This window comes from Lycorma delicatula, chromosome 11 (genome assembly GCF_047948215.1).
Source record: "Lycorma delicatula isolate Av1 chromosome 11, ASM4794821v1, whole genome shotgun sequence".
NCBI lineage: Eukaryota > Metazoa > Arthropoda > Insecta > Hemiptera > Fulgoridae > Lycorma > Lycorma delicatula.
In genome coordinates, this window is record NC_134465.1 from 41048821 (window position 1) to 41070096 (window position 21276).

General features: G+C 31.8%; 1 protein-coding gene across 2 annotated transcripts in view; it reads left to right on the forward strand.

The window, feature by feature from the left end:
• Positions 1-21276, forward strand: part of LOC142332490 (alpha-crystallin B chain) — a 72374-nt gene that overhangs the window by 16441 nt on the left and 34657 nt on the right. Inside the window, exon 2 of one of the 2 annotated variants that reach the window (XM_075378939.1) lies at positions 3952-3972. The exons of the other annotated variant lie outside the window; for it this stretch is intronic. Within the exon in view, the coding sequence (XP_075235054.1) occupies positions 3952-3972 (21 nt within the window). The remainder of the gene's footprint in view (positions 1-3951; positions 3973-21276) is intronic. 2 annotated transcript variants of the gene reach the window in all.

Here is a 21276-nt window from a genome sequence, read left to right on the forward strand (position 1 = left end):
CAAGAATGTATCCTGAAAATTTGAAAGTAATCGGTAGATCGGTTCTCGGGTGAGCTTTAACAAATAGACAAATTTATATTATATATATATATATATATATATATATATACATACATACATTTTCGAATAACTGTGATCTGTTAGCTGGAGAGTGTACTTGATGCATGCAAAAGTCACCCTTCAATTTACTAACAAACACTCCGTTTGAATTTTGAAAATCGGACGATCGTTTGTAGAGATATTATAAGAGCACCCCCTTGCACCTACCAAAATAGAGATCCAGGGGTACCAGTTTGTTACCGGTTAATTGTGACGATTCGTCTACTTTCCCACGAGGAGCTCGCAATTCCAAAAAAAACCCCTGTAGCCTCACATACAGTTCCCACGGGAAGCCCATTATTTTAAACAGAATTTTTTAAAAATTTATTTAATATTTTATTTAACGTAAATTTAATTGTAGTATTTTTGTAATATTATTCATTCGATTGATTCGAATCGTTCAGTTTAAACCCAGCTCATACAATGATACACTGTCACAGTTCACAGTTCATTAATTCAATTCATTTTATTTTGTGCTTCAACCGGCAAATCTCCACTACAACATATATATTTTCGTGATGAAATATATATAAAAACATTCTCTTGGTTACGCCAAGAGACATGGATAAAAATTTGGTTGGGATTTCGTGTTTGTCCCTATCAAACAATAACCCTGTTCTGTTTATATATATATATATATATATAATTACAGTTTTAAAATGCAAAACTTAAAATGGACAGGTGATTTTTTTTACAAAATGAACAAAAAATACTTATATTTATGTATTTGATACAGGCTTAAGTACGTAAAAAAATAAAATGTGTATCGAATTGAGAATTTTTTTCTCTATTTATATACTCGGTTATAAAAATTATTTCGAGTATAGCTCTTATAGACCAGTTTATTCGCTATAAATTGATGGTAAACTAAATTTAAGCCCTGAAAAATTAGCGTCAGTTTTGAAATAAGGAACAGAGAGAGTATTGCTGGGAAAAAGAGCATTATTAAATCCAAATTTTAAGTGTGTTGTTTTTCTTCTTAACATTGCAATACGGGTGATATTTTAACCTATGAATTGATAACAATTTCCATAATTTATACAGTTAATAATAATTATTACGTGGTATCTTAGGTCATATTAATTATTATAATTTATATTTTGAATTATGTGCAATTATCAATATTTTATTTTTGCTATATGCTTTATTATTATGTATAAACTTTATGTAATGTTATATTTAATGTATTAGCTCATAATTAGTAATTATTCATTTTGTAATATTTCATTATTATTGTAAATTTTCATCTTATTTATTTTTTCTCTCCCTTATGTCATTTATTATTTTAATTTTCTTTCGTAATTCTATATTTATTTATGACATAATAAGATAATATCCTTGTATACAATCATTTGGTTTATATATGCGCGTGCGTGCAACAAGTATACGTCCATATTATGTACGTTAATTTAATTGATAATAGAATTGTTGTAGAGGAACTTTATTGACAGGTTTTTAATGTTGCTTTCGAGAGATATTGAAATCTTAAATGACGTCATAAATAAAATACATTTATGTTTTATTATAAATGAAAGTTGTTTTATTATAAATAGTAATATGTAAAGGGGGCATTTCTCCCTTTCCCCCCGTACTAAATCTCATTTTGTAAACTTGTTACAAAAAAAAAGAATTTTAATTTTGATAAAAAGTATTATCGTATCTTAAACCGTGTTATTGTATTGAGATTTATTCTTTAATTGTCTCTACCAATGAAATATTTCGTTGCATATATAAAAGTTGTTTCCATACTAAACAATTTTGTACGGTTTCCTTTGAAACCTAATTTTACTGCTTATATCGTATTTTATATTATAGGTTTTAAAATCGATCGGCTTTTATAGAAAGCCGATAACATATTTTATATGTTTTTATAGAAAAAATATACCCTAAGATCATTCAGACACACACACGCACACACACACACACACACACACACACACACACACACACACACACACACACACACACACACACACACACACACACATATTAATTGAAACCCTACCACCAAAGAACACCGGTATCCACGATCTAGAATTCAAATCCGTATAAAAGCAAATCCGTATTTGGGATTTGAACCTAAGAACTCTCGACTTCCAAATCAGCTGATTTGGGAAGTCGCGTTCACCACTAGATTAACCCGGTGGGTTTATTTATTATGCGATCTAAAAACGAAAGCATTACCTTACGCTAAAAACGGCTGCTTAAATTGTTCTAGCTACATACGAATACATTGAACTCCTTTTACGGTAATACAACTTATCGTGGATAATGATTTGGACAGTATCAGTACTCGTGCAAATTTCAGCAATTTCCAAAATTTTTACGCGTCTGTCTACGCGAATATCATTAATGCGATTTTGTAAAGCTTCAGTCGAAACTTCCACCGGTCTTCCGCTGAGATAATAATAAAACGGTAATAATTGTTCTTCCGATTTCATTATAAATGTATTATAGTACTGGAAATTTTTTTTAAACAGTTGATATTTTCTATGTCAGAGATGCCAACTCGAACTCAGACAGCCTCAGTTTATTCGATTAAATAGTTTTTCCGCTGTTGTCATTCGTCTCTAGTTATTAAAATTACCATAGTAAAATAACATAATAAATTATGAAAATTGTTTAATTTGGGTAATCTTTTTTTTATCAACGAAACAGCTTTGTTATATCTGATATTTTTAATCTTAATATTGTTTAAGAAGAAATTTATTCCATAACGATTGTTTTTCTTTGATGTTGGTTATAAAAAAAAAAAAAATTGTTTCAGAATATCGTAATAATTTTAGTCGCGGCAAGAAAAGTTACGCACGAGTTAAAATAAGTTCGTACAACTATAATTTCTCTTTTTGTTCAAAAAAGAAATAAATAATATTGACTCGTGGTAATTAGATAACTATATAATAATTTTACAGTCTCGACCTCAAGCTTTAAAATGGATATTTGTTAACAGATTAATAAAACTATCGACTCGTAAGTCTACGTCAGAAAAATTTAACTTCCTTGCTTCTATAGTAGGAGGATATAAGCTCGGTAACTTTTTGTGGTTCGACTACAGTGTTTAAATTTACTTCTCTGGTGTCTCTCCAATAAAACCGCATATGGTGCGTTGGTTTATTTGTTGTATTTGTTCACATTTTTATTTTACTTGCTATTAGCGCAGAGCAAACCACGTGGTGCGCTGACCGGCTTCGCGCAGCCGTTGTTGAGTGCTACCATCTAGCGGAAACAAAGTTGAACTAACAACTGTATAATATATATTATGTACTTTAAAACGTTGTTAATTTATTATACTTATTATTTTTTTATATTTTGTTAAAAAAAGTTATTTTATACTTACGTTTTTGAAACTGTAAGAATAAATAAGTATGGAAGCACCGTGCTTCTTGATAAGAACGATGTATACATGTAATATGCAAATGTATTAATGCTTTAAGTTCATTAAATTTCTGTCACCGTGGGAAGAGAAATATAATTAAGTAAAATTACTAATATTTTTTTCTGTAATGAATAAAAGTACTTAATATTCTCACAAACATGAGGATATGAACGCGTCGACGGTCAGGGGGATGGAGTCCCCTAACCGGTTAGTATTGACTAATAATGAATTATATTATTTTAAAATTATTGCTTAGATATTGTAGAGAAACTATTCACCGTTCTCCAAATATTTGTGAAAATATTTATTTCGTTTACAGTTATGCTATTTTGTTTATGTTTATTACATACCTGTAATTATATTACATTTTTTAAGAGTATAATAATTACGATATTATATTGAAATTAAAATAAAACAATAAAGTAAGGTATTTTATATAACATTTCTCAGTCATCATTATTGTTAAATGTTTACAGGTCTACCGAAAGGACTTATAGGTATGTGTGAATGTCTTATATAAAAGAAATACGAAAAAAGCATATGGTAGTAAATGTTTTTTTCATTGGATGTTGTAGCATTTTTTCTTTTCATATAATTTGTTTGTTATTTTAGCACTGGTGATTTTAATTCAACTATGTTTTATTTATTTGCAGTCTGCACATTTATTAGCAAACGGTAAAGCATGGCCTCTCGTATGTGTTATTTAATTATTTATTTATTTATAAAAAATATGATATTTATGTGTAAATGTATCGTAAAAAGGTCCTAAGGTTGGTTTTATTCGTTCATTGATATTAGTAGCTTTTATAAAAAAGGCTAGGCAGTACATAAGAGATGTTTTCGTGAATTTATGAGATTTATCGGCCGGTTCCTTCCCGATGAATTAAACGTTTTAAATAATTTTCCGTATTAAACAAAATTTACTGATTATGTTACATTATCGATCGGTTCAGGTCATAATGCAAATAAATAACTTTTAGATACTTCGACCTGAAAACGATCTTCACGCGTGTATTTTATGTGAATAATTCACCGATCTGTAATCAATGTACGCTTTCATCTGGGAAAGGAACTGTATTTTATTTTTATTTTTTAAATATATAAACCGAAACAACTCGTTACGGCTGCGTAAGCTTTGTGTAGAGTAAATAATATTAAAACCAACCCACCGGGTTGGTCTAGTGGTGAACGCGTCTTCCCAAATCAGCTGAATTGGAAGTTGAGAGTTCCAGCGTTCAAGTCCTAGTAAAGTCAGTTATTTTTACACAGATTTGAATACTAGATCTTGGATACCGGTGTTGTTTGGTGGTTGGGTTTCAATTAACCAAGTATCTCATACGCGGTAAACCTGAGACTGTACAAGATTACACTTCATTTACACTCATACATATCATCCTCATTCATCCTCTGAAGTATTATCTGAACGGTAGTTACCGGAGGCTAAACAGGAAAAAGAAAAAAAATAATAATATTAAAACCAGCCTTCAGGGCGATTGTAATGCGCGCGTCAGCTTTGAGGTATTTGGTTGGGAGTGGACGATCAAAGTATGCATTTATTTTATTCGTGCGGCATTTATGTATTGCCGTTATGCTTTATCGTTTATTTGAAAGACATGACGTCATGCATCTTTGCAGGTTGCAGTTCCGGTTAACTTGTTATATCATGTCCACGTTAGTATTACGATGACGTAATAAATTTTTGATTATTTATTACAAAAATAAATTGGTTTTTTGTGTTCAGAATTATTGTTGATTCGTAATTGTTTTTATTCTTAATGATTAATCAAACTTTCAGTTTTCTTAAATTCATTTCCTTGTTCGTATATACGGTGGTCATCGAAAAGGGTTGCAGCAATTTAAAAAAATCGTATCTCAAACTAGAGATAATCAAACGAGTATTTTTTTTTTAAATTCACGCAGACTTAAAAAGTTTTTTTTACATATCTTAGAATATTTCAATATGAGCTCCGTCGGTCATTTTGTAAACATCCAGCCGATAATCGACCGACTTCTGCCCAGGTCCGCTGGATCATCAAAGGTGTAACTATGCAGATAGCAGGGTCACCCGTTGTCTTAAATGTACATTCTTGATTCTCTCACTATAAACAATGTTTTTAACATATTTCCATAGAAAAAAAATCTAGGGGTGTCAAATTTGGGATTCTCGGAGGCCAAAGCACAGGACATTCCCTACCGATCCAACGATTATCGAGAGCGCGTCGAACGCCTAGGCTAAAGTGTGGAGGCGCACCGTCTTTTTGATACATTACAGAGATGTTACTTTCTTGTTCAGAGGGGTCAACATGCGGGAAAACGTTCAAAAACTTTGGCGTATATCTTCAACCGCTTTGTCATTCATTTTGGGCCGAATACGCGTTCTTCAACGGTTAACCGCATTTTAACTAACAACAAAACACAATTATGCAGTCTTGTTCGAAAGCCGATGCTCGACACAGACTGGCAATACTCAAATGCGCAAGCAATAAACTGTCCTCTCCACTCCACTCCAGTCGTACCAACATCTTCCTCATTACTTTTTATCCGTATCACACATATATTTGCATTTTAACAAAAATATGCGTTAATATATACTACTGAGTGATGGGACCTCTTATAAGTTGAACAATATATAAAATCAACTATTCTGGTGCTATTACAGTCTGTTGGCAGACAATGAAAGGTTTTATTTTGTTGTAAGGATTGAATAGTTGGCAAGTATAAATAACAAAAGGTTTGACACTCGGATCGTAGTTTTAGTATTTTACATATATCTTAATAGTGTACTGTCAGTTTATATCATTTTTAATGCACCTTGACACGTTAATACATACGTGTATTGTTAATAATCCAAATTTACATCATACAACATTAATTGTAATATTTTTATTTATCTTTTAATCACTTTGACGTTTTTTTTTTTTGTATTTAAAAGCACCACTAATCGTTATTGTCGTTTTGAAATTAATTTTTTCAGACTTAATCTCAAATTTAAGTTTGGAAATTTTTTTTTTTTTAATAGTGTTTTATTATTCTCAAGAATAACTATCATCCAGTGCCAAGTGTATTTACAGCATAAAAAGTGAAATAGTTTCCTATTGATTTATCTACTTACGCGTAAAAATGTCTATCTTTATGTTAAACGCAGGGATCGGTTGTATAATAACAATTTTAGTTATACCTATGATCGATATCTTCTGTAGTTGTGGTTTAATTATGATTTAGGTTTCACTCCGTTTCAGGAGCTGTATCAGTATAATTGTGCAGCCAGGCAACGTTTGAAATATGTAAAACAAATTATTAGTGATGTAGGATGTAGGGGGTATACCGAAATGAAACGACTAGATAGGGAATCTTGGAGATCTGCATCAAACCAGTCAAATGACTGAAGACAAAAAAAAATATATAATTGCATTTATTACTACCGTCATTAGCCCAATAATAAATTTACGCGGTAAAAATGTTTTTACAATTTTTTTTAAACTTCGGTAATCTAGGGGGGGGGGGGAATTGGTTTATTAATTATAGATTTTTCATCGTTTAATTAATTCTTAATTCACTTCAGGTGTAGTGAAACCGTAAAAGGTGGCTTACAGTGTAGTCGATTATTCTACCTGTTTATTTAAAATAAAATGAAAATACCTTTCGTTTCACAGAAATAATATTACTTAATTATAATTTAAAAAAATAATAATTAGACAAACGTGTATTTTCTGTATCTCCATGTTTTACGCATGTTTCAGCTAATGCCTTTAAAACCGTTTATTATTTTATATCGACTTATTTGCATCTTCAAACATGGACTTTCCGATTTTTTATTTATTAGATTTTATATCGTGGTGGTTTCTCAGATCCAAGTTTTAAATGTAGTTTCCCTTGAGCCTTCCAGACAATTACTAGAACGATTCTTTTAATCGCGAATACCACACCTATTTGTTCTTAAAATGTTGTATGTACTGCTCTTGTCAACCTGATGTCGCCGCTTTAAAAGCAGGTTCTAGAATCGAATCCCGCGATCAGAGTATTTTTAAAGTTTCAAAATGTTGAGATTGTATTTTGATCAACGATGAAATGTCTTATCACGCTTAATAAATATGTACTGATGTGGATAAAATATTTATTTATTACTGTAATTTACAACAGATCACTTTTATTAAATATAAATCGATTATGAGATTATAATTTTTACAGAAATTAAAAAAAGGAAGGAAAAAAATTCAAATTATTTTTGTATAAGATATATGAACAGAAAGTTTTCCTTTTTATTTCATTTTTTTTTTTTTTTAAAGGAAACCCTAACGATAAAACTAAAATGTTATTACTTAGTCGAGTTGCATTTTATTGATATAACTTTTATTATGTTGTATTTAAGTGTAATCTTTTATGTAATATGTTGAAATGATTTCAATTTAAGTTTTTATTTGCATTTTTTAAGCTCTGTTTTTTTTTTACGATTTATTTATTAGTTCATTCTTATTAATAACACAATGACGCTATATGTATGTTTATATTTGCTTTATGGTGCACTTAAAAAAAACAAAAAAAAAAAAAAACACTTCAATTGCTTTTAAAATTCGCACTTTTTGGTTTAATTTTTACACGCTTAATTAAGCACTTATTTAATCGCCTGTAAAATTTTACGTCTGGGAATGAAGAATGTTATAACTGCATTATTTGTAAAATATTCCATTTTACGATCATTTGAAATTGTCTATGTTGGTTAGTAAATATGAACTGTGTCTTCTATCGGTTATATTTGTCGTAAGCAGAAGGTTATGACCAACAAGTCGGTCCGGCCCAGGGGAGCTGAGAGAAAAAAAAAAGAGAAGGTTATGTAGGCTACCCGATAATGAAATGCCAGATGCTCTTAAAAATGCTGTGATCTTCAAACCAAGAACGACAAACATCTTATGCCGTTTATACTGGTGAAAGATAACAGTGAAGTAAGTAGCTTCCCTTCGATTATTGTTTTAAATCGAATATAATACTATAAATCGGCCCGGTAAGCTTACCGAAACGCTGCAGGTAATTTTTCGACATTCATTCCGTTAGAAAACAACCTATCCTTTAGGTAGGAATACGTTACGTATATCACAGCTATAAAAAGACTTGAAGTATTTTTTTAAAAAAACAATCTTATAAAAGTCCTGTTTTTTCTTTCATTTTTACTTCCTTGTACGAAGTAAAGGAATTATTATTATTATTATGATAAAATATCAGAGTTTTTAATAAAATAAAATTTTATGTAGTTTTCATTAAAAAAAAAAAAAATGTGTAAAAAGAGATAAATCTCAAACGTACACAGTGTTCAAAAGGTAAGGAAGAGTGTAACGAATCATTCAATTAACAGTAAGGACATTTTTTTAAAAATATTACTCAGAAGTATTGTCATTTGAGATGTTATACATGGCGTTTCATAATGTTCTTAGGAGTTACAAAAATTCAATACAAAAAAGTATTTCACTTACCTAAATGAAAGTTGTACGAGGTGATGCAGGGACTCAAACAGATTTTATTAAAATCTGTAAATGTTCAATATGTGCTCCTCTGGTGACACGGCACACATCAACACGAAAGTCTTGCCAAACTCGTTCTAACATGTCATTTTCGATAGATTTGATTGCATCGATTATGCGATCCTTTAGCTTAGCGATATCGTGGTGCGGCATTGGTGGGATAAACACTCTTATCTTTCACGTAACCCCAGAGAAAGAAATCACATGGCGTGAGGTCTGGTGATCTTGGTGGCCACAGCATAACGTGTTGGTCTTCTTCAGACGCACGTCCTATCCAGCGCCGAGGTAATTTTGTGTTAAGGTACTATCGAACCTCGTTATGAAAACGGGCAGGACAACCATCTTGCTGGAAAATGAAGTCGTTGAGTAGCTGAGGCGTAAGCCATAATTGTAACATATTCAGATATATCATGCCGGTTACTGTCGTTTTCATAAAAAACAACGGCCCATACACTGCCTCACTAGAGATCGCACAAAAAAAAAAAAACGTTTACTTTCGGAGAATCCCGAATGTGTTCCACATAAGCGTGTGGGTTTTCAGTTACCCAAACTGGCACGTTATGACGGTTTACTTTGCCGCTAATATGGAAAGTAGCGTATACCAAGGACCGAAAATTAATTTCCGAATAACCCTCGTATTAACCTAGTGTAGAATTGATTGAAAATTGTACGGTATACTTCACCGTACTTCGATTTTCTAATCCTGAAGTGAACGCTCATCCGATGAGACACTTTCAATCAAAGATTATGAACATGTCCAGATAAAAGAAACGTGCCTTATCTGATATGAAATACATCATCGTGTATATCTGTATATCGACTGTGTTTTTGAGAATTCGTTAATAATAATTAACACGTTTTGTTTTGTCTGTTTTTTAAGTTGTTAGACGATAAAATTTCAAATTTACATCGTGAAGAATCTTACAGCAAGTTGTGATAATTTAAATGTAGATTTTTTCGGACCGGCCTAAATTCTTTGAATTTCGGATACGGTCTCTGAAATCGTAACTGAAGTTCGCCAATTTCGTTTTACGGTTAAAATCGACGATCCCGTTATACGACACTCCTTGCTTGGATACTGGGTTTCGGAAATTTTTCTTCAGATTTTTGACGACTTTCTTGAAAGGATAAGCTTTCACAATATTGCGACCCTTTCCTCGATCGAATAAGACATTTTAGAATTAGATTTTACGAACTATAGTTCTTTGTAAAGAACTAATTTTATGTAAAGAACGTATTTTTTTACAAAGAACTATAGTAGAACTATATTAGTTCATTAAAAATGAACAATAGATTATTTTTTTCATAGTAGTTTACTGTGGACTTTCTTTTTAAACGGTTTTTTTTTTTGTTGAGAATGGGGTGACTTTTTGCTAACAAAAACGCGTCATTTCGCTGTACATTATTTTTTCCATTGTACTGTTAGCATCGACAACTTTATTTCAGATGCTCGAGGTAGAAAAACCCACCTCTGATTACGCTTTCTAAATTGCGATTGGTAAAACTAACCTTTAACTTATTGCAGGTCATTTTATTGAGGTTAGGTTCGTATATTTATCGTATTATTTTTACCAACTAATGCTGCAGTTGTTGAGCATCAACTATCAAATTTTTAAAAAGTAAATACGGTAAAACGATTGGTAAAAAATTTATCGACTCTTTTATTCGGTTTCCTATCATCGTTATTAATGAAACGAATATCATTTCGCTTTCTCTTCTTACATAGAAACGCATTTTATTTGTGTAAAGTAATATAAAAGTTGTACGTTTTTATTTTTAGGTTAATTGAAATCGAAGAATTAATATTAGTTATCATTTTACAATAAAAGTATAAATTACATCTGTCGGAAACCTCTTTATATAAAATATATTTTTTCGCTTTACATATTATAATATCCGTTTCTCTTGGAACGAGAAACAGATATCAGGAGAGAGAGAGAGAAACTGGGTGAATGAAGAATAACGACTTTTAGTTCCTTAAGTTAATGCAGTTAAAGTAATTTATTGCTTACATTTACTCCTACGTGCTTTGGATTTCGTCTTAAAAAGTTTAATTTGTTTATTTTTTGTTTAAAAAAAATGGCAAGCACGCAAATGCAATTTAAGTGACCTTTAGTATTTTACATAAATTGTTCCCTATATATATATATATATATTGTCTGGCGTCTTCTTTATTTCAGTGATCGTTATAATAATACTACATTTTATGCAATTTTGTACGATACGATGTGTGTTTTATTCTTAATGTATCGTGATTTGAATAGTTTCACTAATTTTTTCTTTAGAAATATTATGTTAATCTTTATAAAATATCACGTTGTACCATATTTACAAGGATGATCAAGTTTGGCAACCAAAATAAATTTGTATCGATTGAAGATTGAAAAAACATTTTTGGAAATGCTCCTTATCACAAAATGGAATGGAATGGAATGCAAAGTTGGCAGGAAGTCTATTACTCCCTACTTTATCGCAGAACCTGGACAGAGTCCCTTGCTGCTGGATCATTCTAATCGGGCTTGTTTTTTAAAAGGTTATTTTTTAATCTCGGATCTAATTTTTCAATTTTTGTCTATTATTATTTTAGTGAATTTAAGACGGATTTAATTGCATTCCAATCGGTTGTTAAACCAGCGTTATCGAACCCATTTCATGGGCCGACCGCGGAAGGCTAGGCTTATAAAGCTTGTCCTCCCGACGTAATTCCCCTTCAGACCGTCCACTGAAGCCCTTTCGGTGCTAACTCTTTAATAGGCTAGCAGGAATACGCCACAACGGGACACTAGCTATAAGGAGGGAGCAATGCGTCTCCTTTTCCGGAGGAGTCGCAATTGCTGGGTTATTTTGTCTTATTGTAAGTTTTGAAATAGGAGAGGTTGTGTAGAAGCTCTTCATCCGCTTCTGGTATGGCTGCCCTTCAGGACGCATCTCTGCTGGGCTCTGTTCCGGACTCCAGTCGGTGATGTTGAGGCGAGTGGTTGGTCTTCCTTCTTCTTCTCCCTCTTCTTCTTCCGAAGACATCTTCGTTCTTCTTTGGCCTGCACTTTCCAAGAATTGGTAGTAACCGAAGTTACATACCATTAACCTTGTAATTCCCGAAGCCCCGAAGGGCTGAACGGGGGAAAGTGCAGGTTTCTTCGTTCTTCTGTGCTGTCAGTGGCTGCTGGGCTTGTGACTGCTGGGCTGATGGCTGCTGGGCTCGTTCCCTCTTTCTTCTTTCTTGAAAGGAAAGGAAGGTAATAGGGAACTTACAAATGGTGATACCTATTCGCGATCGCGGTTTTGGGGCGGCGATTATCACAAAACAATCTGTTTTTCAGAATGAGACACCACACTTCCAAGACTACGGGGGACTAAAAATACGGTACTTACGTATTAACGCCACCGCAGCTACAGCTTTATTTAAAAACAAAGTAGTCAATCGGATTTCGGTGGAAAATGGGCCGATATAGAGTTTAACATAGATTCAATAAAAATAACTTTTATTTATTTTATAAATATAATTAACCAAACTTAACGTACGCTCGCTTCGCTCGCTAACCTTGACTAATTAACAGGAGTGTTTTGATTATTTAAATAATAAATAATTGCAATAATCACAGAATTTATTAAATAAATACTCAAAAAATTACGGTGTTGATTAGTCAAGGTTAGCGAGCGTAGGTTAAGTTTGGTTAAATTATATTTATAAAATAAATAAAACCATTTATTATAATTAATAAAGAGACTGTTCATTTTCCACCGAAATCCGATTGACTACTTTGTTTTTAAATAAAGCTGTAGCTGCGGTGGCGTTAATACGTAAGTACCAAAAAATCTAATATTTTAGAATTTTTGTAATATTTAAATTTTTAGAAAATTTTTTTGATAACAGAAAATATTACATTTTTAGAGATCAAACTATGTCGATTAGGTTTCACTTCGAATGGGAAAACAGCTGTCGGTTTCTACGTTTTAATAAACAGACGTAAGAAACAATGTTTTACTACCCTTATTTTTTAAAATAAATACACGCAAATGAAGCGGCTAAAGCCACGTTCCAGGAAAGTTCTACAACTGAGCGTTATTTCTGATGCACGGCTTACACACAACTTAATTAAAACTATTTATAATTTCATTTAAATATAATTTTGTTCGTTTGTTTCATTCAGTGATTCTAATTAAAGCGCGCGCACATACCGTATTTAATTCGTGCTGGTGTGACGGTAAAAGAGGCGACGGTCGGCGCTCACTAATGTAATTTCACAACTTATACCTCGGGTATAGCCACGAGGTATCGAGTCGACCGGGCGGATCAAGTTCGAGACCCGCTCAGACCGAGTTACTTTTTAAATATACATATTATTCATTTACTTAATTCTACCGTTCACCTGTGATGTCGCAACATAGGAAACGACTACAACAGTAATTTTTTGGGGGTGAAGGTGCGATTTTGCAAATATTCTTATTTTTTAATCGTCAATAAATGCGTCTTAAGAAAAATACAACCTTAATTAGGCGAAATCTGGAGATATGAAAGTGACCTTGCTCTACAGTCCCATCCCTTTGACCTTTTAAATTGAAAATTTATTGATATCAGCGCCCCTTATGTAGAAGTAATCTGAGTTTAATCAACATCGGTCTGGTAGTTCTGGAGATATAAGGTGATTTAGAGGCCGACACCGAACACGTACGAAAATTAACATCCAGAAAATTTGCATCCGGTTCTTAAGTTTCTTAGGTGTGAAAACGTCAAGATCCGGGGGAAAACGCGCATAACCAATTCGGACCCACTTTTCCTTCTAGAGCTGTACATCTAGACGGGAAAGTAATAAAGCTTTAAATTTGGACAACGTGAAAAATCTGATGTGAACACCACATGACTTCCTTGTACGCCTGTTAAATTACATACATATTTTTTTTTTTTATAATAAGAGTACATAAATTTTATTTCACTTCTAACTTTTGATTTTTTATCATTTTATGAATTATTTATTTTGACATTTTTTTTATAATCGGGGGTTAATAATTATTAATAAATCAATATATTTAAATTAAAAAAAAAGGAAATGAAGTCAGATTCGAACCGATGTGCACACCCCCTCTAAGATCCACCAAATATTTCATTAATTAAAATTTCATTTAGCTATAAATTCTGGAACAAATGAAAATAAGTACCACTTATGATATATCGTTGAAAAGCTCTGAATGAGGGCTTATTACTGCAGTTAAGAAAAAGTTCAAAATTAAAAACAAAAATTGGATTTTGCGCTTTTTTAAGACATTTTTGGTCAAGTCGATTGCAATCAACCGGAGTGCACAACTACATGTGACAATAGTCGTAAATCTAGAATTTCAACATTCTACGGCTAATCGTTTTTGAGTTATGGGAGATACATACGTACGTACAGACGTCACGTCGAAACTACTCAAAATGGATTCAGGAGCGGTCAAAATGGATATTTCTGTTGAAATATAAAAACCGAAATTTTTCTCCATTATAATATTTTCTTTACTTCGTACAAAGAAGTAAAAAAAAGGTATAAATTTATATTATATAGTATACATAATGCATATTTCAAAATACGAATAAAGTACCATTGCTGTGTGAAATATTGTCAACCGTATAGTTTTCATTACGTTTGTATTGTCGGTCTCTGATCGTTCAGTAATATAAGTACGAGTATTTAGTCTATTCCATTGAACTGGTGAGCCGAAATTCGTATAAGTTTTTCATTATTTTTGGAGCAACTGGTTCAAAAAACACTTTAAGATCCGACTTATTCATTTTCAGGAAATTACAAAGTGGACTTCCATCGTTAAACAATAATCCTTTCGTTAAATTATCCCCTGAAACTTCATTTTTATTTAATTTTTCCCAATTTTTAACGCAATTTTATTATAATATAAGTAATTTACTACTACTTATTACACAGCTACGAACGGGAAACTGCGTGAAATGTTTTAGACGAAAAACATCGGTGTTGTCTGTGTCTGTACAAATCGGTTTATCTCCATCAAGCGGTATATGTTGCTGACCGACAGAGCTTTATAAACTTTTTTTCCCATTAAATAAAGTTTTAAAAAAAGTTTGTTTTTGAATCGGAAGGGGGAAAAATCATTCCATTTAATGGTTCCTTCATTATATAAATAAAATAATTCTATAATATGCACGTCTAAAGATGGTATTTTTATAATCGATAAAGATGTGATTTTAATAGAACTTTTAAAAAGAGTAAAAAAATCGATCCTAAGAACTGAAGTTTGGACGCCGATGTATCGGCTACCGATACATAACAGACTTCATTATTGGATCTGCTATTAAAATAAATTTTCAGTTCTGTTCAGTTTTAAGGGGTATTTAATCATTTTAATTTATAAAAACGAACCGGGTTCTGAATTTGTGTTACGTATTTGCTGCCAAATATTTGTTTAGTGGAAGGAATTTGGCTCTGGCGCGAAGTGCATAGCTGTCAACATGTATATTCCTGAAAAAAAAAAAAACAAAAGCACTGGAATGTTCTCAAAAGACCGTTAACTAAAATGCTTATATAAATTTATATATAGTATTCCTATTCATTACTTTTTTCAAATTAAACATTTAAAAAAATGTTAAATAACGTATTAAAATAATAGGTTATTATTAAATTCCCTGTATCCACGTTTACTTATTTTTTTCTATTTCATCACAGCTCGAAGCTTGTGCCGGTGGAAATATGAAATGGAAGTTTTGAAGCGTATGAAAAATGCCATTACTAACCGGGATTCCAATCCGGGACTACCGGATGAAAACCCTTGTCGCAATCGCTGCGCCACGGAGATCGAATTGCATTTCATTACACATTAGCAATAATCGAATTATTTTACAATCATTAATTTTGCGTACTTATATCATAACTTGCGCTGTTTCTTTACTGATTAGTTTCGGACTTAGTAGTATATATATATATATACTTTACTTTTTCACCTTTCAAGTTTTCTTTTTAATATTAATTGAAGCGGGTATAAAATGGGTATAAAAAAATATTTTAAATATATGCCTTGTTAAGGTACATTATAATTAAACCTTTATTCATTCATCTCACCCTATTTCGGATGTTTTTTAATCAAACAATTTTCATTTATCGGTGATTATGTTTAAGTAGCCATTTTATAGTCTAGTATTGCTGTTTAAATTTTGTTTTTTTTTTTTTAATAATTGTTACGTTCATTTAAAAATAAACTAAATGTAAAAAAAAGCCGACGACAGTTGTTTCTGATACACGGCTTACGCACACGTACACACCAACTTAAATAAAATTATTTATATCATTATATTTAAATATAATACTTTTTCGTTCGTTTAATTCAGTGATTCTAACTAAAGCGGGGCATACTGTATTTACTCTGGTGGGGCGGTACTAGCGACGACGGTCGGCAGCTGGTGTAGCAGCGGGGCTTAACGCGTCAGATCGAGTCTAGTCGACCGTCCGATCGAGTTCGAGACCCGGTCAGACCGAGTTACCTTTTTACATTTTAAATATTATTCATTTATTTATTCTATCGCTCACCTGTGAGGACAGAACATAGCAAACCACTACAACATTATTGAGTAGGGGTTCGATATAAAAAAAAATGTTTTTACAGATATTGTTCCTTACTTTTAATCGTTAATAAATTTGGCATAAAAAATACGACATTAGTCGAAATCTGGAGATTCTATCGGTGGTGACCTTGCTCTACAGCTTCACCCCCTTAATCTTTTAAGTTGAAAATTTATTGGCATCAATGCCCCATATATACAAGTAATCTGACTTAGTTTGGTCAAAATCGGTCCAGTAGTTCTGGAGATATAAGGTGATTTAGAGTTCGGCAACGAACAACGTACATACGAACATTAACATCCGGAAATTTTCTATCTGGTTTTTTGGGTTCATTAGATGTCAAAACTTCAAAATCGCATTTGACCAAATCATTCCGATTACAATACTTTTCTTTGTAGAGCTATAGCCCTATATAGACTGGAAAGTAAAAAACCAGCAGTTCGTCATTGAAACATATTACTCGGGAATATCCCTTAATTGAAAAAAAAAATGCTGACGATAAGGCATCGATGGGAAATATTTTTATGTTTTTTAAAGCGTGGATGATTTGTATTAGGTTATGAAGCATACTAAAAAAAATGTTTTCTGTTTACACTAATGAAATGAAATAGGTTGATTTCCAAGTTATTTTTACTTTTCAACAAGAATAAACACTTTAATGCAATTTGGTTGTCTATGTATGTTTACTTTACTGGTATTTTTATTTAATGAATTTTCTTTTACGTAATGGTTTTTTCTTAATTTATTTTGCAATTCCTTTTTAAGCTGACTTCGTAATAAAAAGAAATGTGCAAACGAATTTCAAAAGAGTAAACATTTTATTTGTATTGTATGTATATAAGTACAAGTAAGTTTTAATATGTACATAGACTTCTCTTTCTCTCTACCAGTGCTAAATGGAATCGTATACTTTTAAAAGAAGCAAAAGCTAGCTAGCCTAGCTATAGTAGATGTTTGGCGGCTGTGGCGACCCGTATACCTTTTCTTAGTGTGCGTGTGTTTTTTAGTTACATATTATCCACAACAGGGGCCGTGGTTGATTATTTTAAGCTACCAAGGTTGATATGCTATGACGTAGTATGGCATCTGTATCTTTTTCTCGTCGTATTTTCTGAACGAAATAACATAGCTTCGTTCATATGTAATATATATTAAATAGTATGACGCTCTATCCCTTCGGGTACGATATCTCTTTGAAAAAACTAAAACAAAAATGTTGAAAGCTAATTTGTTATTTGAACTGTACATAAAAAAGATTTGTATAAGGTTTTTCATTTTTTTTTAACGGTTTTTATTGTTTAAAAATATGAAAATTTATTATAGATGTACGATTTCTGCTGTACACATCTTCAGGTCCTAGATTACGATGTATTAAACAAAAAATGTGTAAAACAATACCGGTTTTTTTTATCGGCTTGAAAATGTAAAAAAAAAAACATATATTTTTTACAAGATTTTCAAAAAATAAAATTTAGACAGGTATAAAAAAATAACGGACGATAATAAAAAATTATTATAGTACGTCATGTAATCCTTATTATGTATCAGTTTGATTCTCAAAATTTCCATGACGTTTTTGTTTGTTTTTTCTCCAAAAAAGTATATTTCGACATCTGACGGGCATTTTGAAATAACGTTGTTAAATTTGCAAACGTAAGGTTCAACTGAAATTCTACTCTTAATAATTTGAATCAAAATCAAAATAATAGTGACCCGTGATGGATGTACATCTGAAAACATTTTATGAATTAAAAAAGTGCTCGTGCAACACCACTTCTTTTCCAAGTACACACAGTTTCGACTGAACAGTACTAAAACATTGTGGTAAATAAGATAATAATAACGAATTTAAATTATATAATCCTTTGTAACAAGATTCCAAGATTCTACTTGAACGAAAGAGTTACCGTTCCAAGAGAGCCATAAAGTAATTTAAAATCTACATCTATTACGCGTCTTTATCATTTTATTTATTTCAATTTCCAATGGTTTCAGTCAAATTGATGCATTGACGATTTTTTTCGGCGACAGTAACACAACAAAGCCGCTCGTCAACATATATAATAGCGCGTAATATGACAGTGTTGTTGTAGATTATTACATAGTTCAATAGGAAATACGTGGCCTATATATTCGGGGAAAAAATAAAGTTAAACGATAAAATTGTTTTTCTCAGAACAATTAATAACTGCGTTAAATATCTACGATTGACTTGAAGGAGTGAAAGTCCAGCAGTTAACTGCTATATATTCCATTTATTCTGTTTGACACCCTGTAACGGCTCCAGATGATTGATTTTATTTCCCTATCAAGATAACACTATAGCTATAGAAGAAAAAGTTTTGTAGTTGGTCCGATTTAGGCATATATGTTTTTCACTGGATCTTCACGTTTTTCACACCTAACGAACCCAAAAGACCGGATGTAAATTTTCCGGATATTAATGTTCGTATGTACGTGTGTATGTTCGGTGTCGCACTCCTTATATTTTCATTATATCTTATAAAAAAAAATTATTATTTTATTTAAACATAATTTTTTTTTGTTTATTTAATTTAATGATTCTAACTAAAGCGCGCGCTCATACCGTATCTAATTTGCGGGGGTGTGGCGGTATTCACGGCGACGGTCGGCACTAACTAATGTAATTGCACCAGTTACATAGAACAAATTTCGCTCGTACGTTCGGCAGTCCGGTGTAGCCGCGACCAGGTACCTAGTCGACCGGGCGATCGAGACCCGGCCAGTCCGACTTTATTACTTTAAATATTAGTAATTTACTTAATTATGACGCTCACTTGTGACGTCACAACATAGCAGACATCTACAATAGCATTTTTTTCGGATGGCTGTGAGATTTCATACAACTTCGATTTTACATTAACTTCTGTTTATGCATTTAAGTTGTGTAAAATCACAAGTTATGTAATTTTACACAAACTCACGTGGTTGGTCTAGTGGTGAACGCGTCTTCCCAAATCAGCTGATTTTTTTAAGTCGAGAGTTCCAACGTTCAAGTCCTAGTAAAGCCAGTTATTTTTACACGGATTTGAATACTAGATATCGGTGTTCTTTGGTGGTTGGGTTTCAATTAATCACACATCTCAGAAATGGTCGAACTGAGAATGTACAAGACTACACTTCATTTACACTCATACATATCATCCTCTGAAGTATTATCTGAACGGTAGTTACCGGAGGCTAAACAGGAAAAAGAAAAAAAAAGGTAATTTTACACATTCCAGAATTTAATTAAAGAAATATTACTTTTTCGAAAATAAAATAAAATTTAGTTTTTTATAATAGTTTTTTTCTTTTTATCAAGTGGTAGTATTTAGCTTTGAACTCTTTTAAGAAAGGTTTTTTTTTGTTACCCGATGAATACAACACTAAATTTTTTTCAGTCGTTAACAACTTTCCTTATTTGTTTATTTCTTATTATATTATGCTTTACAAATTTATAACGTGTAAAATAATTTATGGACAATAATTCGTTTTATTTTTTACGTTGAAATGTATAAAACAGATGTTTTTAATTGATTACCGACATATGTTCTAGTTAAAAATAATTATTTTGATTGCATTTTTTCTTTCTTTAATTTTTGTTTAGATTTAACGATAAAACTTGATGTTAATAATTATTATTGCTTAATAGTAATCAATATAATTAATGTATGACAGTTGCCGTAGTCGTTATTTTAGCGTACTATTTGTTTAAGCCTATCTGTTTGTATTACGTGTGATGTACATGGTTTTTTATTGCGGATAATATTCTACTTGTTTTTGTTTTATTCATTTTAGAATCGACGTGTCGCTATTTAATTTCTAGCTATATGCAAATGTTTCTTTAGTATTATTATTTTAATGTTACAATCGCCTGTAAATTCTGAAGTACCAACATTACGATGTAAAATTATCAGATACTGTATTTGTATTTTATGTAGCATATCCCATTAAGAATTTTAAACAATAAAATCATCGATTATTAAAAAATTAATATTTTATTTTATTTTTTTTGTCACTAATCCCGGGAAAGTATGGTAGGTCAAAGTTTTGGATGCGAGGACTTTTGTAAAACTTGGAAGTTTTCATGACCCTCTTTAACCGAAAATCAGCGGATTTTGAAGTCGAGACTTCTCAGGTTCGAATCCTATTAAAGGTAGTTGCTTTTATTTGAATTTCAATACTTAGATCGTGGATACCGGTGGTGTACTTTGGTGGTCGGGTTTCAATTAACCACACGTCTCGGGTACGGTTGGCTGAGTTTATATTAGACTACACCTTTCATATACGTCACGAACAAGGATACTGCTTCCGGAATATTCATACGAAACTAAATTACCGAAAATCATGAAAAAAAAACTTTCGGATGGTTGTATATATGGGTGTGTATTTTGATAAACGTTTCTGTATTTCAGTCTTGAGTACCGTTTACCTTTCTTAGTTTCATTCTTTTGTTATATGTAGACGCGTTTCGGAATAATTCCATTGTCGCAACTTATTATACTGGTACTTTTATGCGTCGGTAAAAATCCGCAGTTGTAGGACTTTTAAATTCCTACAACTGTGTTATCAGGTTTTTTTTACATCGCATAATTACTTCTGATGAAATTCAACTCGTCATTTCGAGGCGGAATCCAGACGTTCGTTTACCGGAAACGTTCGACAGGAAAAATTCAAAACCGACGCGTCGGCAGAATAAAGTGATACTAACGGTATGTTGGAA